Genomic DNA, 26489 nt, shown 5'->3' with positions numbered 1-26489 from the left:
CGTGGTGTGTGCACTTGTGGTCCCAGCTACTCAGGAGGCTGAGGTGGGAGGATTGCTTGAGCCCAGGAGGTTGAGGGCAGGCTGCAGTGAGGCTTGATCATGCCATTGCACTTCAGCCTGGGCGACAGAGTGAGACCCTGTCTCAAAAAAAAAAAAGAAGTCCGGCGCAGTGGCTCACTCCTGTAATCCCAGCACTTTGGGAGGCCGAGGCGGGCGGATCGCAAGGTCAGGAGTTTGAGAACAGCCTGGCCAATGTGGTGAAACCCCGTCTCTACTAAAAATACAAAAATTAGCTGGGCATGGTGGCACGCACCTGTATTCCCAGCACTTTGGGAGGCTGAGACAGGAGAATCACTTGAACCCGGGAGGCAGAGGTTGCAGCGAGCCAAGATCATGCCACTGCAATCTAGCCTGGGAAACAGAGCAAGACTCTGTCCCAAAAAAAAAAAAAAAAAAAAAACCAGCATGGTACAATATAATTCCACTTGTGTAGAAGCCAAGTTTAAATGTATATCTGTATGTATTTTTGTATGTGCATCTGTAGTTTCACAGAACCAGAAATCTGATGGTAAGTATCTGGTGCCATTAGTGGTGATGTTTTTCTCTTGTACTTTTCTGAAATTTTAGATTTGTCGATAATGAACATGTCTTACTTTTGAAATGAGAAAACCACAGTAAGTGTTTCAGAATGAAAACAAATCATGTTTAGGCGAGTTTGTTGTGCACCAGCAGGAAATGATGCTATTTTATTTGAGCTCTTTGCTTAATTGAGGCAGCTATGACTTGACATTTTCTTCTTGTCTGTAGAGATGTGTGAGCCTCTTGGGGCTCCTGGCTGAGTAGGCCCCTCCCCAAATGTCAGGAAACGCCTCACTGCTCCAGCCTGACCAGCTGGCTGCCTGCTTCTCCCGGGAATGAGCAGCTCAAGGCAGGCTACCTGGACTAATGGGTTTGGGCTTCCTACAGGCCAAGCTACGTGGTCCCCACCAGTCTGTCTCATGGGATCAAGTTGGTCAACCCAATGTTCCGAGGCTATGCCCAGCAGGTAAGCCATCTGAGCTGCCCAGGGGACACCCAAGGCCATGACCCACCAGGCCTGACTTTGACGCCAAAACCAGAGTGGAAAATCGCAATGGCAGCTGAGCACTGGTTGGCAGGTCTCACGGACCAGGCTCTCACTCCTAAGCCTTTCACACGTGTGAGGACAGTGGCGCCTTCCAGCAACCTGCTGACATTTAACCCCACTCCACAGATGGGCAGACTGAGGTTCGGGGGCCGAGCCACTTGCACAGGCCACACAGCTAGTAAATGGTGGAGGGGAATTCTTTTTTTTGCGGGGGAGGGTGGGTATAGGGTCTCACTCTGTCATCCAGGCTGGAGTGCAGTGGTGCAGTCATGGCTTACTGCACCCCCGACCTCCCGGGCTCGTGCAGTCGTCCCACCTCAGGCTCCCAAAGTGCTGTGATTATAGGCATGAGCCACTGCACCTGGCGGAGGGGAGATTTGAACCTGGGCAACCTTGCTGCAGGGCCCCCAAAATGGCACAGGGTTTCACTTCCCCAAACCACAGGCAAAATTTCACTTTTATTAAAGTAAAAAGTTTAAGAATTTTTTTTAAATCTAGAGAACCCCTTTGAAGCCAACCACATTTTTCTATTTTATAAAATAATGAGACCAAGACAAAGAGTGCAGCCATGCGTATACGTCAGCCCCGGGCTGATGGCTCCTGCCCTCCAGCCTCCTGCCCCAGATGGTCCACGGCCTGGGCTTTTGTGCCAGGCCTGCAGGCAGAGCTGGACCTGGCTGGGTCGCCTCTTGTGCTGCCTGAATGAGTGCCATGGACAGAGTGGCAGTCATGTGGGGAGACCTTCCACCCTCCTTTACCCCCTGCCTGCTGTCCCGTCCCAGGATGAAGGCTGCCGGGCCTTTGGCTCCTGCTTGAGAAGCTCAGCACTGCCTGGACACCTCTTTTTGGGGAGTGATAACATCCACAATGACTAAAATTCACTGTGCACCATTTAAGTGGTCACAACTTAGTCCTCATAGAACTCTCATGAAGTGGGCACTGTTGTCACCCCCACGTTACAGGTAAAGAGCTGAGGCTCAGAGAGGTTCCACCCCTCACCCAGGTCACACAGCACATCCTGGCAGAGATGGCATTCAGGCCTACCTGAGCCCATCCCTCAGCACAGCACCACCCTGACTGTGCAAGGCGCCCTGCCGGCTTTCAGCTCTGGGTCAGGATGCCATTACGGAGGGCCATGCGCGCTGCAGGACTCCATCTGGACTCCGGCAGAAGCATCCCTTTCTCTGGTTCTAGGATATAACGCGGGGACACTTCTGAGGCTGAATTGTAGACGCAGCTGCAGGTGCCTCTTAAGGGCCAAAAGACGCTTTCGTGCTTCTGCATGGATTGAGATTTTGGCAAGGAACACATAGTACTTTTGTTGAAAGGAAGAACCAGAAAGAGAAGTAGATGGCGGATTGAAAGCCTCTTCTTGAAACGGCCTTTGATCATGCCTGCCACAGGACACGTGTCCCCTCCCTGATGCAACGTAACCTAGTGGTTCATTCCTCTGATCTTGGAGTCTGACACTTTGCCTTGGGGAGTCCCTCCCGAGCCCTCCCTTCCCTGCGCATGAGCGGAGAGAGCCGGGATCCTCTTCCCAGATGTGTGACATGAGGCTGGCTCTGGCTGCTACGTGACCCCTGCCTCCTGGGGATCAGAGCCTGGGCTGAGGGCTACTTCTAGTATCCAGGTCAGGGACTGCTGGGGCTGATTTGGGCTCAGAACCCAAGTCCTTCTCCAATGCCCAGCACCACCCGAGCACCCCCCAGCTGCTGGGGTCTGCTGCCACCAGCACGTTCTGACCTTCCAGTGCACCTCCTGTGTAAGCACACAGATCTCAGTGGGGCTTACTGGGCACCTCTGCCCGAGCCCCTGCTGCCTTGGCTTCCTGCTGTGCTGGTGGCGCAGTCACAGAGTGGTCAGGACAAAATAGTCATTGCTGGGATTTGAGACCCAGGCAGCCTGCAGGGGCAGCTTAGACTGAGTCATGCCCAGGTCTGTGGGAAGGTGAGAGCAGGCAGTGAGGGTATGTGGGGGCTGGCACAGGGACTGAGAGAGCAGGGGGAGCCAGAGGAAGGGTGGAGCATGCAGGCGGCCTGGCCTGTGGGTAGCATGGCTTGGGGCAGGACTCAGGTGAGCCCTCTTTTGGCATCACACTCCCTCATCCTTCCACCACCTCCCTGCCCACCTCCACTGGTCTCTTCTGTAGGGAGAAAGGTGGCTCGGGCTCAGTGTGGTACTGCCTCTGTATCCCTCCCGTGCTGAGCTTGCAGCAGAGGCAGGAGATTCAGAGCCGGAGCCGGGGAGTTGCGTGGACCCAGGTGCATACCTGGCTCTGACACTTTATAGCTGTGTGTCCTAGTAGGAGTCCTTTAGCCTCTCCAGTCCTCACTGTTATCCTCGGAAGAATGGAGTTAGGACAGACTGCCCTGGGAGGCCGCTTGGGGGTGAGCAGCTCTTCTGCAGGGGGTGCCCATGAGGCCCTCCTAGATGGAGGCTGGAGCTCTCATCAGCCACAGGGCGCTGGAGGCTGGTTCCTCCTGCCTCCAGGAGAGCCCTGTTGATGCAGCCCCTGGTTCTAGGACACTCAAGAGTTCCTTCGCTGCCTGATGGACCAGCTGCATGAGGAGCTCAAGGAGCCGGTGGTGGCCACGGTGGCGCTGACAGAGGCTCGGGACTCAGATTCGAGTGACACGGATGAGAAACGAGAGGGTGACCGGAGCCCATCAGAAGACGAGTTCTTGTCCTGTGACTCGAGCAGTGACCGGGGTGAGGGTGATGGGCAGGGGTGTGGCGGGGGCAGCTCGCAGGCCGAGACGGAGCTGCTGATCCCGGATGAGGCGGGCCGAGCCATCTCTGAGAAGGAGCGGATGAAGGACCGCAAGTTCTCCTGGGGCCAGCAGCGCACAAACTCGGAGCAAGTGGACGAGGACGCTGATGTGGACACCACCATGGCTGCCCTTGACGAACAGCCCGCGGAGGCCCAGCCCCCATCACCACGGTCCTCCAGCCCCTGCCGGACGCCAGGTATCAGCTGGCCGGGGACTGCGGGAGGAACCTCAGCCTATGGCCCAGTACCTACTGGGTGCTGAGCGCCGACCTGCGGTAGCCGGGGTACGGGTTCTTCACTAGACCCGAATGACAGTGGGGAAGTCAGCCTCCGGGAGGTCAGTGATGTGCCCAGGGTCCCCTAGCTCATAACGCTGGAGCCCAATTCAGAGCCCTCTCCCAGAGCCCTGAGGCTTCAGCCGGACGTGGATTGGACAGCTCTGCTCCGGCCTGTGTGCTGGGGCCAGGAGTGGACACGTGACAGAGGAGACACATTGGGGTCAGGCCTTCATCCCTTTAGGAGGGGCTGGCAAGTCATCTTCCTGCCCACTCATGGAGCTGGCCTAGCTGCTGTGGCCCAGCATGGTACCCTCTCTGCCCCCAGAGCCGGACAATGATGCCCACCTACGCAGCTCCTCTCGCCCCTGCAGCCCCGTCCACCACCATGAGGGCCATGCCAAGCTGTCTAGCAGCCCCCCTCGTGCAAGCCCCATGAGGATGGCACCGTCATACGTGCTCAAGAAAGGTTTGGGGGGCACAGGGGAGGGTGGGTCAGCTTGAGGCTGGGAGTGCAGATTGCGCCCGTGGCTGCCTTTCTCGTGGCCCCGTGTGGCAGAGGGCTGGGCTATGGGCTCCTCTCAGGTAGACCCCTGAGACACCAGTGTGGGAGCCACGTTTTGCAGAGGATGACACAGAGGTATGAGATGGTGAATTGCTTACCCAGTCATGTGACTCACAGATGTCACTCCATATCCTGTCAAAGGAAGGCCCAGGGCCTGCACCTCGCCCCGGCCAGGCAGCTGGAGGCTGGGCTAGTCCCGTGCTGTGTCCCCAGCCCAGGTATTGAGTGCCGGCAGCCGGAGGCGGAAGGAGCAGCGCTACCGCAGCGTCATCTCAGACATCTTTGATGGCTCCATCCTCAGCCTCGTGCAGTGTCTCACCTGTGACCGGGTCGGTGCCCCAGGGATGGGGGGAGCTGGGCCAGGCTGCCAGCAGCTTCAGCAGCTCTTGCCCTGACTGGGTGCAGGGTGGGCTCTCCACGGGTGCTCCCTGCTTTTCTCCAGGGGAGGGCCCTGCCTGCATGGATCCCGTGTCTATGGCCTGGGGAGCAGGCCCTCTGCCCCTCACCTGCTGGTTGGGGTTTGGGGTGCAGACATTGCCAGAGGATGGGCAACAGACTGACCTTCAACCCCACAGGTATCCACCACAGTGGAGACGTTCCAGGACCTATCGCTGCCCATTCCTGGCAAGGAGGACCTGGCCAAGCTCCACTCAGCCATCTACCAGAATGTACCCGCCAAGCCAGGCGCCTGTGGGGACAGCTATGCTGCCCAGGGCTGGCTGGCCTTCATTGTGGAGTACATCCGACGGTGCGCCCACCTTGCCACTACAGGGCGACACGGGCTGGGCCTGTCCTGATTTTCCTGGGCGGGAGACGCTACACAGTGAAGTCCATGCATTTGGGGAACCAGGGAGGAGCTGGGGGCCGAAGCCTGCAGAGGAGTTGGCTTAATAAGCAGGGAATTTCTTGGCTACTTTGAAGTGGCCAGGATTGGATGGTCCCTTGGAGCTGGAGGGCGATGGACAGCAGGGAGGTGACCACGTGGTAGGTTGAAGGGAGGGCAGCAGCAGGACACAGGCCTGGTTGGCGGGAAGGGCAGCAGCTTTCCCAGGGCTGCCTTGCCTGCCTGAGGCCAGAGACCTGCACGGTCCCAGGGCGGGGGTAGCATGATCATGGCCACAACACAGATGAAGGAGGCCAGGCTTTCGGAGAGGTGATGTTACTCAGCCCAGGACACGGAGGTGTCTGGCTCCAGGCCTCTGCCCCGACCCGCCGTGCCTGGCTACCTCTCTGGGCCTTCAGGGTCCTTCTGCGGCTCAGGCCTGACAGACCTCAGCCAGAGTCCTTCAGCTCCTGTTCTCGCCCAGGCCCTGGCAGCACCTGGCACTCCTTTTCTGTCTGTAGGTTTGTGGTATCCTGTACCCCCAGCTGGTTTTGGGGGCCTGTCGTCACGCTGGAAGACTGCCTTGCTGCCTTCTTTGCCGCTGATGAGTTAAAGGGTGAGGGGCCTGGCTGGCAAGGGTCGGGGAGGTGGAGGGTTGTGGGGACGGAGGTGTGCAGACCCCAGCAGGCCAGCATGCAGCCCAGGACTTGTGGGATGCACGGCCAGGCTAGACTTGGCTTCTAAAGTTGATTCCATCAGATTCCCACCCCCACTGCTGGCCACGCTGGGCCAGGGCCACGTGCTGTCCCATCCCCACCATCTTGAAGCTCTTGGGTGTTTACTTATTTTTATTTTTACCAATTTGGTGGGCAAAAATGATACTGTGTGTTAATTTTTCATTTCCTTGATTACTGATGAGTTTCTACATTTTTTGTTAAATATACTGGCTTTTTGTATTTATTTAAACATTGCCCATTCCTGTTCTTGCTCTTTTTCTCTGTTGGCTATTTGGCATCTAAACCTTTGGGAAAACTCTCTCTCTCTTTTTTTTTCTTTCCAATTTTCAATTGTGGTAAAATACACAAAATGTAAAATTTACCACCATAACCATTTTAAATGTTATTTTTAACAGAAAGTGCACAGTTGAGTAGTGTTAAATACACGCACATGGTCTCACAGCCATCCTCCCCATTCATCTCCAGAACTTTTCCATCTTGCAAACCTGAAACTCAATATTTGTGAAATAGCTCCCTACTCCCACCTCCCAGCCCCTGGCAACCTCCACATTCAAGTCTGTGAATGTGACTACTCTAAGGGCCTCATATAAGTGGAATTATACAGTACTTGCCATTTTGTGACTGACAGCTTTTACTGAGCATAACGTCCTTAGGGTTCATCCGTGTTGCAGTGTGTGTCAGAATGCCCTGCCTTTTGTAGCTGGTTATTTATTGTTCCATTGTGTGGATGGCTGGGGCTCTTCTGCTTATTCGTTCATCCATCAGTGGACACTCGGGCCGCTTCCCTGTTAGCTATTGTGAGGAATGCTGCTCTGACCATGGGTGTGCACACCTCTCTTCTTTCATCCCTTTGGGTCTATGCCTACTTTTAATTTCTCGAGGAGCCACTGTACTGGGTTTCACAGTGGCCACCCCATTTCACATTCCCACCAGTGACGCACAAGAGTTCCAATTTCTCCACATCCTCGCCCACACTCGTTTACTTTTTTGATGGGAGTCAACCTCATGGGTATGAGGTGGTATCTCATTGTGGGTTTTTTTGTTTTGTTTTTGAGATGGAGTCTCACTCTTGATGCCCAGGCTGGAGTGCAATGGCATGATCTTGGCTTACTGCAACCTCCACCTCCTGGGTTTAAGTGATTCTCCTGCCTCAGCCTCCCGAGTAGCTGGGATTACAGGCACGTGCCACCACGCCCGGCTAATTTTTGTATTTGTAGTAGAATGGGGTTTCACCATGTTGGCCAGGCTGGTCTTGAACTCCGGACCTCAGGTGATCCGCCCGCCTTAGTCTCCCAAAGTGCTGGGATTATAGGCGCGAGCCACCGCACCCAGCCTCATTGTGGTTTTGATTTGCATTTCCTAATGGTAGTGATGTTAAGTGTCTTATCATGTGCTTGTTGACCATTTGTAAGTCTTTGGAAAAACATCTATGTGAGTCCTTTGCCTGTTTTGTTTTTGTTGCTTGTTATAGGGATTCTTTTTTGTCTTGAGACAGAGTCTCACTCTGTCACCCAGGCTGGAGTGCAATGGCACGACCTTGGCTCACTGCAGCCTCCGCCTCCTGGGTGCAAGCAGTCCTGCCTCTCAGCCTCCTGAGTAGCTGGGATTATAGGTATGCGCCACCACACCTGGCTAATTTTTGTATTTTTTGTAGAGATGGGGTTTTGCCATGTTGGCCAGGCTGGTCTCGAACTCCTGACCTCAACTGGATTTGCTGCCTTGGCCTCCCAAAGTGCTGGGATTACAGGCGTGAGCCACGGCGCCGGCCTCGTTAGTTAGAGGAGTTCTTTATATGTCCAGATACGTGACTTATAACCCTGTCCTCCCATCCTGTAGGGTGCGTTTCATTCTGTGGTTTGTGTCTTTTGCTTTGGTTGTCTGCACCTTTGGTGTTGTGTTTCAGAAATCATTGCCAGATCCAATGTCATGAAGCTTTTTTCCTACTTTTCTCCTAAAAGTTTTATAGTTTTAGGTCCTATATTGGGGTCTTTGATCCCATTTTGACTTAATTTTCACAGTGTGCATGGAGGGAGAAACTATACATTAAGATTTTAAGCCGGTCATGGTGGCGTGTACCTATGATCCCAGCTACTCCGAAGGCTGAGGGTCCCCTGAGCCTAGGAGTTCGGGACCAGCCTGGGCAACATAGCAACACCCTGTCTCAAAAAAATTGTTTCAAACACATTTTCTGTAATTAATGTTGCACTTCCCCCCCACCTCCGTTCTGCCTTTTGCCTTTTAATTTTGCTTTTGGTGGTGTCTTATAGATGTTGAAGTATTTCTGGGGTCAAATATATCCATTTCTCCCTTGTATGGATTCTGTCTGTGGGGCCCAGCCAGGGCCTTCCCTCCCTCCAGTACCTCTCAGGTTTTATTTCTTTTTCTTCTTCTTCTTCTTTTTTTTTTGAGATGGAGTTTCACTCTGTCGCCCAGGCTGGAGTGCAGTGGCATGATCTTGGCTCACTGCAACCTCTGCCCCCAGCCCCCCAGGTTCGAGCGATTCTCCCGCCTCAGCCTCCGAGTAGCTGGGATTACAGGTGCGCACCACCACGTCCAGCTAATTTTTGTATTTTTAGTAGAGATGGGGTTTCGCCATGTTGGCCAGGCTGGCCTCGAACTCCTGACCTCAGGGGATCCGCCTGCCTCGGCCTCCCAAAGTGCTAGGATTACAGGCATGAGCCACCGTGCCCGGCCAGGTCTTATTTCTTAAGCAGAAATCATCATAGTCACTTTTTTTTGCTCCCTCATTTTCCATCCTTGCTAACCTCTGACCCTTTGTTTTACTGCCCTAGGTGACAACATGTACAGCTGTGAGCGGTGTAAGAAGTAAGTGAGCCTTCCCTCGCCTTTTCCCTAACTGCCGTGTCTGTGCCCTACATATTCCCCTTGGGTTCCCGCAGAGAGCCCCCCACAATCCTGCCTTCCCGGAAGGGAGCCGGGTGGAGGGCTGCTCCCCTGGTCCCTGCCCCTGATGCTGGACACTAATGCTGGCTCGTGCTTCCTCCCCAGGCTGCGGAACGGAGTGAAGTACTGCAAAGTCCTGCGGTTGCCCGAGGTGAGCCGGCGGCCTCGGCAGCCTCCTCAGCTATCTCGGGGTACACACCAGCACACACCAGGCGGGGGCTGACCCTGCTCCACTGCTCGGGCACTTCTGTGCTGCAGGGGCCATGGAGACTGCATAGCTTTGGCTGAGAAACTTGTGGGAAGGGTTAGCAGGGGGCACATTTTTCCGACTGTGACTTGGTGCCCTCTCTTGGTAGCCTCAGCACATTTGTTGTCTGACATGTTGTGTGAGGGCCCAATGGGAGGCAGGTGTGTGGGACACTGAGGTACCACCCCCAGTGAGACAGCTATGGCTCCTGCCGGCTGCAGAGTGGCGGGAGGAGAGCTGGCCCAGCTGGGGCTGTTGCCAGGGGCCTTTCTGAGGAATAACGTCTGAGTGAGGCCTGGAGGGTGTAGGCTGGTGTCAGCGTCATGGATGGAAGGCACAGAAGGAACAGACAAAACCCCAGTGCAGGAGCAGGCTTGTCCGCACCAAGGAAGGCACGTGTGGCTGGAGCAAAGAGGAGAGGGCCCCGGCAGAGGGGGCCCAGGATGGGGCTGTGGTGGCTCGGGGAGGCTTTGTGGCTTCTCAAAGGCAATGCCGACAGAACTGGTAAACTTGATGGCTCAGTGCAGCTCTCAGGGTCCGGTTCTCAGCAGTGGAGCTGGGAGTGATCTGTGTGACTTAGAGTGAGCCCAGTCTGGCCCCCACGTGGAACTCTTGGATTTATTCCAATGGAGTCAGCTTGCATGATCCCATCAGCTGTCCTGGGCCCGTGGGCAAGGCTGCGAGGGTCCGTGTCATTTCTTCTAGATGACTGGCACTCTCTCTGTCCCCGCAGATCCTGTGCATTCACCTAAAGCGCTTTCGGCATGAGGTGATGTACTCATTCAAGATCAATAGCCACGTCTCCTTCCCCCTCGAGGGGCTTGACCTGCGCCCCTTCCTTGCCAAGGAGTGCACATCCCAGATCACCACCTACGACCTCCTCTCGGTCATCTGCCACCACGGCACAGCAGGCAGTGAGTCATGTCCCCTCCCCTGCCATCCCCATCCGCTAGGATCCCTGTGACCCGTCTTCTCTGCTGCCACAGGTGGGCACTACATCGCCTACTGCCAGAACGTGATCAATGGGCAGTGGTACGAGTTTGATGACCAGTACGTCACAGAAGTCCACGAGACGGTGGTGCAGAATGCCGAGGGCTACGTACTCTTCTACAGGTGGGCACTGGGCTGGGCCTGGTGGAGGAACCTCACCATCTCCATCCCCTGGGACCCATGGGCCTTCTGGGTGTGTGTAGGGGAAAGCGCCTGGATTGAACCAGGGAAGTAAGGACTTGGATTGTTAAGAAAGAGGCCGGGCACGGTGGCTCACGCCTGTAATCCCAGCACTTTGGGAGGCCGAGGCAGGTGTATCACAAGGTCAGGAGATCGAGACCATCCTGGCTAACATGGTGAAACCCCATCTCTACTAAAAATACAAAAAATTAGCCGGGCATGGTGGCGGGCGCCTATAGTCCCACCTACTCAGGAGGCTGAGGCAGGAGAATGGCGTGAACTCGGGAGGCGGAGGTTGCGGTGAGCCAAGATCGTGCCACTGCACTACAGCCTAGGCAACAAAGCAAGACTCCGTCTCAAAAAAAAAAAGGAAAAAAAAGCTCTCTGGCTGCCGTGGGGAACCCAGGAAGGCAGCTTGGAGCCTTCTCCAGGGCCCTGGCCAGCAGCACAGGGGGCTGCTCACATGTCCAGGACCCCTGAGGGACCCAGAAGGTGGTGGACAGGGCCGGTAGCCCGAAGTGCACTGGGATGGGGGATCTGCATGTGTCTGGAGGTGGCAGCCGTCAGGCACAGCTTCTCACCCCCTCCTCACCCCGCAGGAAGAGCAGCGAGGAGGCCGTGCGGGAGCGGCAGCAGGTGGTGTCCCTGGCTGCCATGAGGGAGCCCAGCCTGCTGCGGTTCTATGTGTCCCGCGAGTGGCTCAACAAGTTCAACACCTTCGCAGAGCCGGGCCCCATCACCAACCAGACCTTCCTCTGCTCCCACGGAGGTGAGGCGCCCCCTGTGGTGGGAGAGCAGGGTGGGCAGGTGGGCCAAGCCACAGCTTCACTCCCTATACCTTCTTCCCAGGCATCCCGCCCCACAAATACCACTACATCGACGACCTGGTGGTCATCCTGCCGCAGAACGTCTGGGAGCACCTGTACAACAGGTGAGAGCCCGCAAGGCCAACTTGTCTCCATCCTGTCCAGGGCCCAGCTGGGCAAGAAAAGAGGGGAGGGCAGGGAAGGAATGCCCCCAGGACCCCACACCACACGCTGGCCTCCACGCAGGCAGCACAGAGCCGCCTTCACTTGTCTCGTGGAGAATGACACGTGTCGTTTGTGGGAATCCACTTGGATCCTTCCAGTGGCAAGGGACAGGAAACTGGCTGAATGTGTTGGCCCATCTGCCCCTCAGCCTTGAAGCAGGGCCTCCCGCGGGCTGTGGGCGCGCTGCTGCGTTGCAGGCTCCATGGTGCTCACACAGAGGTGCACGCAGGCCTGCGACAGCGCTGAGAGGGCACTGATGGCTTGAGGGGGAAGTGGAAGGCAGTGATCACTCTCCCTTCACTGGTCCCCCGCTCAGGCCGTCTCTCTCTCTCCCACCCTGGGCACAGATTTGGGGGTGGCCCTGCCGTGAACCACCTGTACGTGTGCTCCATCTGCCAGGTGGAGATCGAGGCGCTGGCCAAGCGCAGGAGGATCGAGATCGACACCTTCATCAAGGTGCGTGCGGCGAGGCGGTGCGGGGGCGGCTCTGCCAGCCTCTGCCTGGGGCAGTTGGGGACTTGGGGACAAAAGAGTCCTGTGTAGTCCCTGAGCAAGTTTGAAAGGAGTCTTTTGAGGCTGGGCATGGTGGCTCACACCTGTAATCCCAGCACTTTGGGAGGCTGAGGTGAACAGATTACTTGAGGTCAGGAGTTTGAAACCAGCCTGGCCAACATGGCGAAACCCTATCTCTACTGAAAATACAAAAATTTTCTGGGCGTGGTGGCAGGTGCCTGTAATCCCAGCTACTCGGGAGGCTGAGGCAGGATAATCGCTTGAACCTGGGAGGCGGAGGTTTCAGTGAGCTGAGATTGTGCCACTGCGCTCCAGCCTGGGCAACAGAGTGAGACTCCGACTCAAAAAAAAAAAAAAAAAAAAAGAAAGAAAAGAAAGTCTTCTGTGGGGGACTAGAGATGGCCAGGTGTCTAGGAGGGCTTTTCCTGGTGGGAGGGTTGGCTTGAGTAAGTGAAGCCTCATCGCCCGGGTGCTGTTGAGCTTAAAGAACCAGTAGATGGATCCGATTCTCAGCCTTGGCCGTGTTATTTTTGGCTGAATCATTCTTTATTGTGGGGCCGTCCTATGCATTGTAGGATGTTTAGCAGCATCCTTGGCCTCTACCCACTAGTGCTAGTGACAACCAAAATGACCTCCATACATTGCCAAGGGTCCCCTGGGGTGCAGAGTACCCTCCCTGCCCTGGGTGAGAACCACTGGGCTCTACAAACTGCCCAAGATAAAGCAGGAAGTGAAAACCAAGGTGCAAACCAGGACTCAAGTGTGACTGTGTTTAGAAGAGGGACTTCTGTGAGGGAGTTGAGTGCAGGCGAGGCTCCTGGCACACTCCCTCCCTGCCACGCTACTTCTTTTTTTTTTTTTTTTTTTTTTTTTTGAGACGGAGTCTCGCTCTGTCACCCAGGCTGGAGTGCAGTGGCGCAATCTCGGCTCACTGCAAGCTCCGCCTCCCGGGTTCACGCCATTCTCCTGCCTCAGCCTCTCCGAGTAGCTGGGACTACAGGTGCCCGCCACCACGCCCGGCTAATTTTTTTGTATTTTTAGTGCCATGCTACTTCTAACAGGGTTAGGACATGCTCCACTCACAGGGAGGGCCTGGTGAGAGACACTGAGGGACACCCGTGCTTTGTGGCCATTAGGAAATGATTCTGCTGCCTGGGCATGGTGGTTCATGCCTGTGATCCCAGCACTTTGGGAGGCCGAGGCAGGTGGATCACTTGAGCCCAGGAGTTCAAGACCAACCTGGCCAACACGACGAAACCCCATCTCTACAGACAATACAAAAATTAGCCAGGCATGGTGATGAGTACCTGTAGTCCCTGCTACCTGGAGGGCTGAGTGAGTTGGGAGGATCACCTAAGCCTGGGAGGTTGAGGCTGCAGTGAGCCGTAATCATGCCACTGCACCCTAGCCTGGGCAATAGAGTGAGACCCTGTCTCAGAACAAAAACAAAAAAGAGACTGTCAGGGCTGGGCATAGTGTTATGCACCTGTGGTCCAACCTACTCAGGAGGCTGAGGTGGGAGGATCACTTGAGCCCAGGAGGTCAAGGCTGCAGTGAGCCATGATTGCGCCGCTGCACTCCCACCTGGGCACAGAGTGAGACTCCCTCTCAAAAAGTAGCATCTCCCTTGTGGTCTCAGTTGGGTCAAACAGTTATTGAAGAGACCTACAAAATGTTACCACCGTCTCTGAGCGATGAGTGTGTTCATTTTGTTTGAGCTTGTCTGGGGGTTCTGAGTATCTGGTGTTTTCACCTTGAGTATCTGGTGTTTTTGTAAGACTCTTGGGTGAGGGACTGGGGCGGGGGCATTTGGGAAATCCTTGCTGAAGGTAAATGGAGGCTGACCTGCCCTCTGTCTCCTCCCATCCCTGCCTGCCTGCCCAGCTGAACAAGGCCTTCCAGGCCGAGGAGTCGCCGGGCGTCATCTACTGCATCAGCATGCAGTGGTTCCGGGAGTGGGAGGCGTTTGTCAAGGGGAAGGACAACGGTGAGCTGAGGGGGACCTGGCACTTACCTGCCTTGGGGGCCTCCTGGGAGATGGGATGCTGGCAGGGGAGGGCTGGCACACAGGGGATCCTGCAGGCCCCGTGCCTGCCCCCAGATGCCACCCATCCAGGGTGAACAGAGAGCTTCGGGCTCTGCCAGTCCCCAGTGGGGATCACTGTCCCCAACCAGAGGCAGGAAGCTGCTCCTGCTCTGCGCCTCCTCCCCTTCTCCACTCTCTGTCATGCCCAGCAAGCTGCTCTGCCCTCCTGCAAGGCCCTTTCCTCAGGGGAGTGTGTTGCCCGAAATGACAGATTTGTCATCTGACTCCTTGGATTTACAGAGGTGGAGACAGGCCCCATCACAAGGAAGCTCCTGGGGTCCCCCAAGTCCCCAGTGAAGAACAGCAGAACCAAGCCATGGGTTGCCTGTGGCTCCAGGCCCCGGCAGGGTGGGTAGAGCCCATGGTTCTGCTCATGGGACCCTTTGTGTGCATGAGCACCCACCTGTGCTTGGGAAGGGAGGCCTCATTGCCATCCCGCTGGTCGGGGAAGGTGCCAGGGCCACTGTGAGGCCTCTCTGGTGGTGGCTGAGGCCTTCAGCATGGCTGTGGTTGAGAACGTAGCTCCGGAGCCCTCGCCCTGGCCTGGACACTGGCCTTGCCTTCTACCAGCTGTGACCTGAGTGGTTACTTCACCTGCCCAGGCCTTGGCTCTGTCTCTGTAAACCTCTGTCTTGTCCTGTGGTTGCTGAGGCTAAATGAGATAGCTGGGCAGAGGGGAAGGGGTGTGGTGAGCGGCAGCTGCCAGCAGAGATGAGGGCATGGGCCACCCACCGCAGCTCCTGCGGCCAGCACAGAGTCTGAGATGATCTTGTGCGTCCTGGAAATTCCCTCTGCTGGGTCCTCAGACTGCCACAAAGGAGCATTGGGTGGCTTAGGCGCCTCATTCATTAGAGACTTCATGCTGACCACCAGGCCTGGGGAGGCCCCACTTGGGATGGCTCTGCTGTTATGGAGGGTGGAGGGTATGGCAGGGGCTGAACCCGAGCCTGCTGTGTCTGTTCCAGAGCCCCCCGGGCCCATTGACAACAGCAGGATTGCACAGGTCAAAGGAAGCGGCCACGTCCAGCTGAAGCAGGGTGAGTTCCCCCCCCGGGTCAGCCAGGCTCCTCTCTGCCCTTCCTGGCTGCCAGGCTGCTGCCCAGTCCCGTCCTTCCAGGAGCCCCCTTACCACCTGTCTTAGAGTCAGGCTGAGACGTCCACCCGAGTCCAGGCCCAGGCGGCTGAGAGATGGCCCAAGGGGCTTGGTCTCTGCTTGTGTCCTCCAGGTCCCACCCCTCTGCCTGCTGCTGGCCTTGCCCACCCTGCTGTTTATGTCAGCCCCACCCCCAGGAACAAGGGACACAGCCAGAGATGTGTTACCCGGTGCCCTTAGCGGGACGGACGTTCCTCTGGGAAATTCTGGTTTCCATCTGACAGCTTTGCATAGAAGCCCTGGTTGCCGTCTTCCTGCTTCGGGGCCTGGCCCTGCGGAGCCCCCACTGCCCAGGCCGGTGGCTTCCTTGAGGTGGCAAAGGTGAGCCTAGGGGTGCCTCTCGTGCCCGGCAGGAGCTGACTATGGGCAGATTTCGGAGGAGACCTGGACCTACCTGAACAGCCTGTATGGAGGCGGCCCCGAGATCGCCATCCGCCAGAGCGTGGCTCAGCCGCTGGGCCCAGAGAGCCTGCACGGGGAGCAGAAGATTGAAGCCGAGACCCGGGCCGTGTGATTTGCTGGGCTAGTCTGTAAGTCGCCCCGGCTGGTCCTTCCATGGCACTCTGGGTCTTCTCCTCACTCTCCAGAGACCCTCATGTGTCCTTTTGAACATCCAAAGAGCAGGTCCCTGAAAGCACCTTCCTGGAGGCTGTGGGAGGGCCCTGAACATGGCCCGGCCCCACTGCTGAGTGCCCGTGTCCCCACAGCCCCATGTGCCCCACCCCGCGGAAGGCGTGTTTGTGCCCAGAAGAGAGGCCGGGCTGCTGCAGAACCCCGCCGTGTAAAGAGGCAGAAAAGTTGGTTTGGTTCGCAGTGAGTAATGCTGCAACTAGAAAATATATGCACTTCAGGCTTGTTTAAACGACCAAGACTCTGTGACGTTAATTTGGGTCTTTGTCCTGGCAGCGCCCCTGCCAGTCACTGTCATCGTTGTGTCCCCCACAACTGTCCTCTTGCTAGCTCGGCCCAGCTTTGTCCCTGGAGCCCGATGCCACCCCCATCAGACAGAGGCTGTGGCCTGGGCCAGAGTCAGGGAGTAGCTGCTGCTTCACGGTGTCTCCACTGTGCGATTGGCCTGGACCCCGGAAGACTTGGAGGGAGCTGCTCAGGGCCGGTGAGCGCAGCCAGCAGCCCCAGCCAGTGAGGAGCTCACAGGTTGTCCCTGGTGGTCCTGCCGAACCTCTGCATCTCCTGGGCATCACCAGGAAGGCTCTGAAGTCCCGGGCTGCTCTCAGCACTTCTTCTGCAGACTGAAGACTCTGGACTCATTGCTGACGGGAACGCCAGGAGGAGGCTGGATTTCCACCAGTGGGGGATGTTTCTGGAGGCAGCTGGTCCCCCACACCACGTCCTGCTGAGCCTGCCCCCTGGATTGGCTGTAATTTGCCTCGAAGTTCAGCAGTTCATCTTCATGGGAAATTTGCTGAGTCCCCCACCAGGGAACCAGATGATGAATCAGGGATACCTCACAGCTTGGCCATTTGCTGCAAAGGCAGCTTCCTGGGCTGATGCTAAAGAAGACAGACTTTCCCTTCCTCCCAGCAGCAGCAGTGCAGAGCCCGCCTGGGGGCGTGTGGGGGCTGTGCAGGGGGCAGCGCTCAGGCGGATCCTGGTAAGCGGCCTCTGGATGCTGAGTGGAGGGACCCACTGAGCACAGCAAGGCACCAAAGCCCCTGGAGAAACCGCCAGGGTGAGGTGCGGCCATCGTCAGGGTCAAAGCATACGGGGCACGGGTGGGGAATGGGTTCTGGGACCAGACCCCCCACACTACTGCGGTCGTCAGTCTTTGTAGAAGCAGATGGTGGTGGAAATTCCAGCAGTTGAGTCCTGCAGAGGCCCTGAGGCCTCACTTTTCGGATCTTCTGTCCCAGATCCTGCTCCCTCCCTGCTGAGCCTGGGGTTCCCTGGCATTGGCTCCAGCCTTCTGAAAGCCGCTGCTGCAGCCAGAGGCTGCATGCTGCACTGTTGCGACGCAGCGAGGCTGCTGTGCAGGCTGGGATCGGGCCCCGCGTCTGTGCTGTCTAGTTTGTGTCCAGAATGTCAGAATAAACACAGAATAAACATTCCCACGGCCACACTGTCGTCTCTTCCTTCACTGCAGTTCTATTACTGGAGGGAAGGTGAGGCTCTCCGCCATGGGGACAGCCCGCCAAGCCCTGGGGCTCACGTTGCAGATCACCAGGCCCAGGAGGGAGCTTTCCATGTGGCTTTCTGAAACCAGAGACCACCTGGAGGCTGTGGAGGCGAGCGGAAGTGGGGACCCAGCCGCTTTAAAGGCCTATCGCTGTCTCCTTTCCTGGAATCAGCCCCAGTCTCAGAGAAGTAGGGCCAGATGTGGCCAGTGATTGAGGCCAGCACATCCCACAGGCTGGTCCCCCTCCAGCCAACCAGACAGGCGGCCACAGAGTGGCCGTGAGCAGGGGATTACCTCCCCTTTGCACACTGGCCCTGGGCGTTCAGTGATACTAGTGTTCAGTAGTCTGAGTGTTTTGTTGAGTCTCATTTTGGGGGAGAGAAGAACTTGAGATTTTTATATATATAACTTATCAACATTTATTTGTGAAATCCCATTGTTGCAGGAAAAAGGGGTTCCGATCCAGACCCCAGAGACGGTTCTTGGATCTCACGCAGGAAGAAACTCAAGGTGAGTTGCAGAGTTCACTGAGGAGAGTTCACTGAGGAGAGTTCACTGAAAGCTGCTCAGGTATAGAATAGAGCGTCCTCAGAAAGCGAGCGGAGGGATGCCCGTCACTGTTTTAAACTCCTCTTATGTAGGGGTCTTAGCTATAGAAAAGCTACACTGTGTCTGTCAGGTGGGCTGACGGGCTGACAGCCTGACATAGTGGATTGCTCTGTTGATTTAAAGAAAGCCATCCTTGGCATCTTAGTGCATAAGCACATCGAAGCCTCACTGTGGTCATCTTCAAGCATACACTGTTGTGTGGCATCTGAACCTTCTGCCATCCTAGGAGTTTGTCCTCGCGGGCGTTATGTAGCTGCTTCCTCAGACGTAAACATCTTAGACCAAGGTTGTGACTGGCCTGGACTGTGCCTAATTTTTTGTTTTTTTGAGATGGAGTCTCGCTATGTTGCTCAGGCTGGAGTGCAGCGGTGCGATCTCAGCTCACAGCAACCTCCGCCTCCCAGGTTCAAGCGATTCTCCTGCCTCAGCCTCCCAAGTAGCTGTGATTACAAGCGTGTGTCACCACACCCGGCTAAGTTTTGTATTTTTAGGAGAGACAAAGTTTCACCATGTTAGCCAGGCTGGTCTCGAACTCCTGACCTCAAGCTATCTGCCCACCTCAGCCTTCCAAAGTGCTGGGATTACAGGTGTGAACCACCGGGCCCGGCCTCCCTTGCTAATTTTAGGTGGAGCTGAACTCAAAATGATGTCACCCTGGCTCCCCTAGGCTTCTGCTTCCCTACCACTATCAGATACGAGTGTACAGAAACATTTCAGCATACGCAAGGATAACACGGTGACAAGGAACCAAGATGGCACATTGCCAGTTTCATGGAAAGCCCCGGGCCCCTCCGGAGTCGGCCACCTTGCCCTACCCCAGAGGTGGCTCTTTGCACGTGGTTCCCTTATCCTGCCTTTTTTTTTTTTTTTTTTTTTTTTTTGCTGAAAAAAGCTTCATTTTTATTATTATTATTATTTTTGAGACAGAGTCTGGCTCTCTTGCCCACGCTGGAGTGCAGTGGCGCAATCTCACCTTACTGCAACCTCTGCCTCTCGGATTCAAGCAATTCTCCTGCCTCAGCCTCTGGAGTAGCTGGGACTACAGGCACGTGCCACCACACCCGGCTAATTTTTTTTTTTTTTGTATGTTTAGTAGAGATGGGGTTTCACTGTGTTAGCTAGGATGGTCTCGATCTCCTGACCTCGTGATCTGCCTGCCTTGGCCTCCCAAAGTGCTGGGATTACAGGCATGAGCCACCGCGCCCGGCCAAAAGCTTCATTTTAAGATTGAACTTTCTGACTGTGCTCATGCCCTTAACACCTTCCCAGCAACTTTCTGCTCCTTGATGAGGAAGGCACACTTGATCCTACTGGGAACACATTCACACAAAGCACCAGATGCCCTGCTGACAGGTTTTTTGTTTGTAGACAGGGTCTCACTGTGTTGCCCAGGCTGGCCTCGAACTCCTGGGCTCAAGTGATCCTTCTGCCTCAGCCTCCCAAAGTGCTGGGATTACAGGCGTGAGCCACCATGCCTGGCCGCTTGCTGACATGTTTTTGGTTTGGGGCAGTCTCATAGGAGCTTTAGGTCTCATAGCACAAACCCCTCGAAGTCAGCCCAGGCCCACGCCATGTGCAGACTTCGGCACTTTCCCAATCTTGGTATAAAGGTAAACGATTCTCTTCCCAGGGGTTCGGGCCAGCCTAGTGCTGTTAGAGGCTGTATTCTAGGAAAGCCTATGACGGTTTGTGAAACTGGGCCATGCTGAGTGCCTGTAGACAGCGTTCCCGGAAGAGGAAAAAGCAACCTTTGTCTTTATGTGGGAATCTCTAAGCAATATTTTTGGCTTTGTTCATATTTGAAGGTTAGATATGTGTCAATCCACGTGATTGATGTTGAACGTGGAAAATGAGAAAGTTTTGTCTGGAAGATTATTTAGGAGGTTTGGAGACAGTTCTTGCACTACAGGAAGGTGAGCTGGAAATAGGTACCAATTTGCCTTAAAACATTTCCTTATATTTTCCTTTAAAATACCTGGCTTTTTTTTTATTATTATTATTATTATTTTTTGTTTGTTTTTTTATTATACTTTAGGGTTTTAGGGTACATGTGCACAATGTGCAGGTTTGTTACATATGTATCCATGTGCCATGTTGATTTCCTGCACCCATTAACTCGTCATTTAATACCTGGCTTTTAAGGAGTTCAAACTTAGATGCTAGGATCTGAAGTCTGTGCTTGGTTACTGAGCAGGGACAGGAAGTGCTCGGTGGCTGGGGAGGCTGAGCTCAGGCCTCGCTCCCCACGGTGCCCCACAGTGGCTCCTCCTCCGAGCTGAGCCAGGGCGTGGCTCCAGCAGCGCTTCTTAGAGGAGCCGGAAAGGCGCCCCTGCACCGTGTGGGAGGCTGCCTGTGGTTCTGTCGGCCATGGCGCTGCTCACAAACCTGCATCCGAATACATTTGCAAGGCGCAGCCACCCAAAAAGTGTAGTTTCCTACCTTTGTTCTGTTTTAAATTCAGTGCAAACATAAATTATCCTGAGGGTCTTAATGCTACCTAATTTTGAGCCCCAGAGAGCCTTGGGGGAAGTGAGCGGAGGTTTCAGAATCACAGCCCCCTCTGGCTTGTCCCTTCTGCAACTTCACCTACACAGAGAGACACTTGCTACCTGGACGGAGCAAGGGTGAGCTGGCGCAGAAGAAACACACGCCTTTGGGGAAAGCTAGGAGCAGTAGACAGCCTAGGCAATGTATGTTCTGGAAAGGTGTCCCAGGGTTTCTCAGGGTGCAGCCTCCATTCCTTCCTTTGATTTGACCCGTGACCAGCCTAGATGAGGGGGCCTATGGAGAGCTGGAACTGGAAACAGGTTCTGAAGGGCAGGGCTCGGCGCAGCGTGGCAGCCAGAGGCTGTGCGAACTGAAGGGATGCCGCCCTGTCCTAGGCTGAGACGTCCCTCCAGCAGGTGCCGCAGGGAGGAGGGGAGCCTTCCCCATCCGCGATGGAGAGAGTGGGTCCGTGTTTCCTCCCACAGCTTTCGGCCCCTTAGCTCTGAGGACAAGGATAGGGTCCTTCCTCTGCTTCTTCTGTACCTTTTGTGGTCCGGAGATGTCCCCGGCTGATGTCACTATACCATCTGGATGGTCTAACGGGAGGCAGGAGTGCTCAAGTCAAGGACGAATGGGCACTCAGTGGGACCCTGGAGAAGCAGCTGACACACCAAGGGGCTGCCACGTGCCTGCTGGCAGCCTTCACACGCTCATCCCGGGTCTCAGAGGGCGCTGGCAACACAGATCCCTGCCTCGCCTCTCAGGAAAGGGTTTTAGGACTAGGGAAAAGGAGGCCTCCCCCAGGCGAGTGCGCAGAGCCAGGGAACTCGTCTGGATGGTGGCTCTTTCCCACCATCCTCTGGCAGCAGCAAAATGGAGCTTCCAGGCTGTCCCATATATTTCACGATTTCTGAGTCTTTCGCTTCAATTAAAAAAAAGCTGGGGGCATGCCCGAGCCCCGCCTGTGTCCACCTCCATCTCGTTCCTCACCGCAGGGCGCCCTCCTTGCTCCCTCCACTGCTGCGCTCTGCTGTCTGCTCCCGCCAGGGGTCCCCACCACCTCTGCGGACGGAGGAGCCGCCTCCCAGGCCCGGGCGTGCCCAGGTGGGGTGGAGGGCGTGGGGCGGGCCGGTATTTCCTGACCCGCCGGAGGAGCCGGCCCCACAGGCTTGTAGCCTCCCCGGAGCCGGTGAGTCAGGAACTTCCTACTTCAAGAGGCTTCCCCAGTGCAGCAGAAAACAAACTAACTAGTCGCCCCCAGTGCTCCCGACCTCTGTGATGTCCAGACCCGCGGAAATGGCCCCAAACCAGCGGGCTCTGTTCTAGGCGCCTCAGCCCTGGTGCGGCTCTTGGAGAAGGCTCGGCAGGGGCGGGTGGGGCATGGGGGGGTTCACAGGTGGAGACAGCCCGTCTCCGCCCCACAGACTGCTGGGCGCAGTCCCGAAATATTCTTCCCAAGTGGACTTTTTTGCTGACAACCTAGAGGAGAGGGTTTCGGGTAGGGTAACAGTAGATCCCCCTTGTTCCCTTGTGCCACGCTGTGTCACACTGGGAACCAGGAATTCTCAATGGTGCCTTGAAGCCAGCTGCACGCACTTGTGGTTAGAGGTTCCCAATGGGTTAGAGGTTAGAGGTTGATGCCCTCACCTCCTGCCCGCCGCAAGTGAGGATGCTTGGCATCAGCAGAGCTGCCAGGCCTGCACTTGGTGTAGCTGCGAATACGTCATTTCCTCGACAACTGTTTTCCTAAAACAGTGCTAAAAAAAACGCCCTTGGGACACAGACAAGTGTGGGCACAAACCAATCCATCTTCCCCCAAAAGGCCAGGGTGAAATTTTCAAACCTGGCTGTGGAAATGGGGCCTCCCACTGCACATGTCCAGCCAGTGCCGGGCACAAGGCTGCTGCCCTTTCGAGTTGTCCACATGAAACAGCTGCGCACTGCCTGCAGCTTCACAGAAACTAGTGATTCCAGCCACGCCACCAGGAGTACCGGCTTGAGCACTGGTGATACCAGATCAATGAAACTCAGGTGTGCCCTCATTTCACCACCTCCTCCTGCCTCAGCCCCAAGCAATGAGGTCCCCAAAGAACTAGAGTAGCAACCAGTTGAATGTGCATGCAAAAAATACTCCTAGCCATAAGGAGCCTCTCGGAATCCTTGCACTACATCAGCCCGAATTTCATGTCACCACGGTCTGAGAGCCTCCCCCTCCACTGTGGATGGGGGCGGAATTGAGAGCTATCTAGGTCTCCAGCTCCTCCCAGGGGCCAGCTCCCCAGCCCAGGGGGCTTCCAATGACACCAGACTGCTTCCACAACTAGGGTCATGTCTTCATGCAACAAAATAGTCCCGTGACACGGCGCCAGAAGTTATATTTTATTTTAACACTTAGAGGATTAACATATAGTTACAAGGTCAATATAAGCCTTCCAATGGAAGCTCTTTATTTGGTTTAATTCCATCTCCAGAGACAAACAGGCAACGCTAGGACCTTTACAGTGGCGATCGGCCTCACACAGCAAAATGCCTCCAAAGTTTAGAATTAGTGCAACACACATACGAACGTTTTAAAGGTGCTCAACATCAGGTTAAAATAGAATTCTGGACTTTTAAAAAAGTTTTTGGATGATACAAGCACAGGAGGCAGAGCCACTAAGAAACATGAAACCAATATTTCTGGAAAAACACTTAGCATTAACGTCACTTTTTGACGTTGTGTAAACTTTCTTCTGTAATGACAGATGTTACCAAAAGGCATCGAGACCTTTGTGCTGTGCTGGTTAGACAAGCCGCAGGCTTATCTCCACGGTGAGCGAGATAAAAACCCCCAAGGAACAGCCCATGACAACCTTCCATGCCTTTTTATACTTTCCCATCCTGCAAAGGAAAAACTGGGTACAGGACAAGTTCCTCTCTTTCACTGCGTTTCTAAGTACTTTTCAGGGCAGGTTCTTTTAAAATTAGTCATCTTACAACACAACAGTATTCTAGCACGGCGGCGAAGTGACAGGCGGCAGATACGGGGGAGGAAGGAGACGTTCACGGGAAATTCCACGTTCTACTCTATGTGAACTGCTCCAGAAAAATACAGACATGATTTCACAGTAGGATTCCCAGAGTAAATGATACATAGGACAACTGACCTCCTCTAAGAAGCCCGGCTGGGGCAGCAGTGAGCTTTTCATGGAGCCACGCAGACTGGCCAAGAAGCAACACCCAGGTTCAACATTTAAGAGCACTCGCTATAACATTCTTTTTGGACACAGGTGGTGGAAAAGCTTAAAAAAGAGGCAGAGGAGTGACGGGGATACAAGCATATCCTATACTGGGGGTGACGGTCATTCAAAGAGCAAATTACTGCAGCTTATACCTTTTTCACTATGTTGCAAGAAATGAATCTATCCTGTCCCATTATATGAAAGATGCGATGCACATGCATTCCCGAGGCTCTAAAATCCCATTTTAAAGAACCGTTGGACATCCTCGTGGAGTGGAGAGTGGTCCACTTGACTTGGTGAGGTCTGAAGTTCCTGAAGATCCCTGTCGTCCCCGTTGGCGGGGGAGCCCATTGTGGAGCTGTGGGGACCGCCACACTCACCATGCACCTGTTGGTTTGCGGGGACAGAGGCGTGGCCCCGACTCTTCTTACCCTGCATCATCCCAGCTTGTCTTTCGTTCGTCAAGTCGGTCCTCCTGCGTGACTGATGGGTGCACCACGCTTAGGTCACCCGTTGCAGGGACCGGAAGCCCATGGCTCTGCCGCGGCCCTGAGCCTTCAGCAGGAGGTTTGCAGTCCCCCGGGGAAGAAGCAGTGAGAGAGGCTCACGCTCACCCACTTTAAAAACCCAAAGCCACTTCCTCTTCACCTGCCTGGGCCTCAGCATCTCCGCGCTTGTGGTTTCTCGTCCCCGGGGGCTGACTGAGCTGCTCCGGAAGAGTGGTGTGTGGTCAACCTGGTTGGCTGAGAGGAGCAATTTCCCGGTTTCCACGAGTAAAGACGGCCCCATCCCTTGGGACCTGTCCTTTCCATCCCTGTCCCTTTGGCTTCTATAGGACTTCCTTGTCTTAGATTCATAAACGGCAAGAGGAACTGAGGATGCTTGAGGGGACCACCTAGTTACCAAAGCCAAGCAAAGAATAAAGCTGCCCGATGTCATCCCCAGGCTTCCGTGGCGCTCTCAGTCACAGGAGCTCTCGGCCAATGGTTCCTCTTGACTGTTTCTGCACCAAATGAGAGGAGGGGCTGCTCTGCTCTAAGGCGTCGGGGGGGGGGGGGGGGGGGCACAGATTAGGGGACCTCAGGTTTTCCTAAAAAACCCACACAGGGAAAGAAACTTAGCTCTAAAAGCAAACTCAACTAATTCCACATGCCCTGAAGAGCACGCGATAAAATACAAGGGTGGTGGTGGTGGGATCCCTCAGAGGACCACAAGAGGCACGGGGTCTTTGGTGATGAAAGTGCTAACCTCGGCGGGGTGCGGTAGCTCACGCCTGTAATCTCAGCACTTTGGGAGGCTGAGGCGGGCGGATCACCTGAGGTCAGGAGTTCGAGACCAGCCTGACCAACACGGTGAAACCCTGTCTCTACTAAAAATACAAACATTAGCCGGGTGTGGTGGTGCACGCCTGTAATCACAGCTATTTGGGAGGCTGAGGCAGGAGAATCGTTGGAACCCAGGAGGTGGAGGTTGTAGTGAGCCAAGATCACGCCACTGCACTCCAGTCTGAACAATAGAGCGAGACTCTGTCTCAAAAAAGCAAACAAACAAACAGAAAGTGCTAACCTTTTCAGATGCTAATCCTGGGGCTCCTGGAAAGGAGAGGATGTTCGCTTTGCAATGAGCTGGTGTGGAGGGGAGGGCCTCGCTCACAAGCGCATGATCTACAGTTCTCAGGGACAGGGAAGTGATGGGGAGCACGGGCGTGGGCTCCTCATGGCCGGTGGACACAGGCGAGTCAACAAGGTGAGCTGGAATTCGACTTCCAGCGTGGACCTCCCCAGGCCACTGAAAACAGGGCACCAAACCAAAATGTGTGTATGTGCACACGTGTGTACTGGTGGGTGTGCCTGTGGGTGTGTGTGCACCTGCCCCCCTGCCTGCCAGATTCTCTCAGGTCGAGGGGATAGTGAAAGGGTCAATGTTTGGTATGAGGTGTAAGCCTAGAATCCAAAAAGGACCACTGAGGACTTCACAGACTCGGGAGAAGAGGAAGTGTTTTCTACAGCAGACAGTCGGGGACACACGGATGACATCGAGTGCTCAGTCCGCCTGGTGTGTGCTGGACCTGCCTCGTCTCCTCAGGGGACCCGTGATGACATTTTCACAAAAGGCACTGTGTGAAGCGCGGAAGGGCCACCAGGACGAGCCCGGGTGGACTGAGGGCCCAGGAAGGAGCAGGCGGGGGCGTGTGTCCCACCGTCTCAGTGGCCTGCGCGGGGTGGGGAGGGGGAGCGATGAGGACTGACCCGAGCCGTGGGGGTGGGCGCTGGCGAGACTTGTCCCCCACGAGGTGGCCTGGGCTGGGCGAGAGGGCAGGGCCGCAGGGAGCATGCTGTAGAGAGAGAGAGACCGCCCCGCAGGGATGGGGCTGCGGAGGGGTGGGCTGTCCACAGGGCAGGGCGCTGGAGGCCTGTGGGGACAAGCAGACGGAGGCTCCTCCAGGAAGGCTCACCCGAAGCTCGCAGGCACTCCCCTCTAGGAATCTACAACACAAAGAGAAACAGAAAGAGAAACTCTCTGTTAGAGAGGAAGGCCCGGGTTCCAGGCGGGCATTTTGCTCTTGGCTACAAACTGCACCGCCCTGGGATGGGAGGGTAGTGGGAGCGCGGGGAGGGAAGGGGTGGGAGGGGGC

At 55.5% G+C, this 26489-nt stretch overlaps 2 protein-coding genes across 50 annotated transcripts in view; one reads left to right on the top strand and one right to left on the bottom strand.

Moving 5' to 3' along the window:
* Window positions 1-17478, top strand: part of USP20 (ubiquitin specific peptidase 20) — a 45209-nt gene extending 27731 nt beyond the window's left edge. For 8 of the 17 annotated variants that reach the window (XM_055270714.2, XM_063635783.1, XM_063635781.1 and 5 more), the window contains 17 exons: window positions 967-1045; window positions 3652-4096; window positions 4503-4643; window positions 4953-5068; window positions 5315-5487; window positions 6084-6178; window positions 9092-9125; window positions 9309-9354; window positions 10184-10364; window positions 10437-10563; window positions 11220-11389; window positions 11470-11551; window positions 11999-12107; window positions 14049-14151; window positions 15216-15287; window positions 15757-15933; window positions 16111-17478. In XM_055270714.2, the coding sequence (XP_055126689.1) occupies window positions 967-1045; window positions 3652-4096; window positions 4503-4643; window positions 4953-5068; window positions 5315-5487; window positions 6084-6178; window positions 9092-9125; window positions 9309-9354; window positions 10184-10364; window positions 10437-10563; window positions 11220-11389; window positions 11470-11551; window positions 11999-12107; window positions 14049-14151; window positions 15216-15287; window positions 15757-15917 (2134 nt within the window). In that variant the 3' untranslated portion in view covers window positions 15918-15933; window positions 16111-17478. Of the gene's footprint in view, window positions 1-966; window positions 1046-3651; window positions 4097-4502; window positions 4644-4952; window positions 5069-5314; window positions 5488-6083; window positions 6179-9091; window positions 9126-9308; window positions 9355-10183; window positions 10365-10436; window positions 10564-11219; window positions 11390-11469; window positions 11552-11998; window positions 12108-14048; window positions 14152-14490; window positions 14599-15215; window positions 15288-15627; window positions 15934-16110 lie in introns of those variants that run through there. The other 9 variants (XM_063635779.1, XM_055270711.2, XM_055270712.2 and 6 more) reach the window with 3 other exon arrangements.
* A 5520-nt stretch (window positions 17479-22998) lies between these two features.
* The window catches only part of FNBP1 (formin binding protein 1), a 161463-nt gene continuing 157972 nt past the window's right edge, over window positions 22999-26489 (bottom strand). For 20 of the 33 annotated variants that reach the window (XM_063635840.1, XM_055270717.2, XM_063635829.1 and 17 more), the window contains one exon: window positions 22999-26340. In XM_063635840.1, coding sequence (XP_063491910.1) covers window positions 26333-26340 — 8 coding nt within the window. In that variant the 3' untranslated portion in view covers window positions 22999-26332. The remainder of the gene's footprint in view (window positions 26341-26489) is intronic. The other 13 variants (XR_010119937.1, XR_010119930.1, XR_010119931.1 and 10 more) reach the window with 3 other exon arrangements.

The sequence above is a fragment of the Symphalangus syndactylus genome, chromosome 3, assembly GCF_028878055.3.
Source record: "Symphalangus syndactylus isolate Jambi chromosome 3, NHGRI_mSymSyn1-v2.1_pri, whole genome shotgun sequence".
NCBI classification, from domain to species: Eukaryota; Metazoa; Chordata; class Mammalia; order Primates; family Hylobatidae; genus Symphalangus; species Symphalangus syndactylus.
The sequence above is the reverse complement of the archived record's forward strand: the minus strand, read 5'-3'. Positions and strand labels throughout refer to the sequence as shown.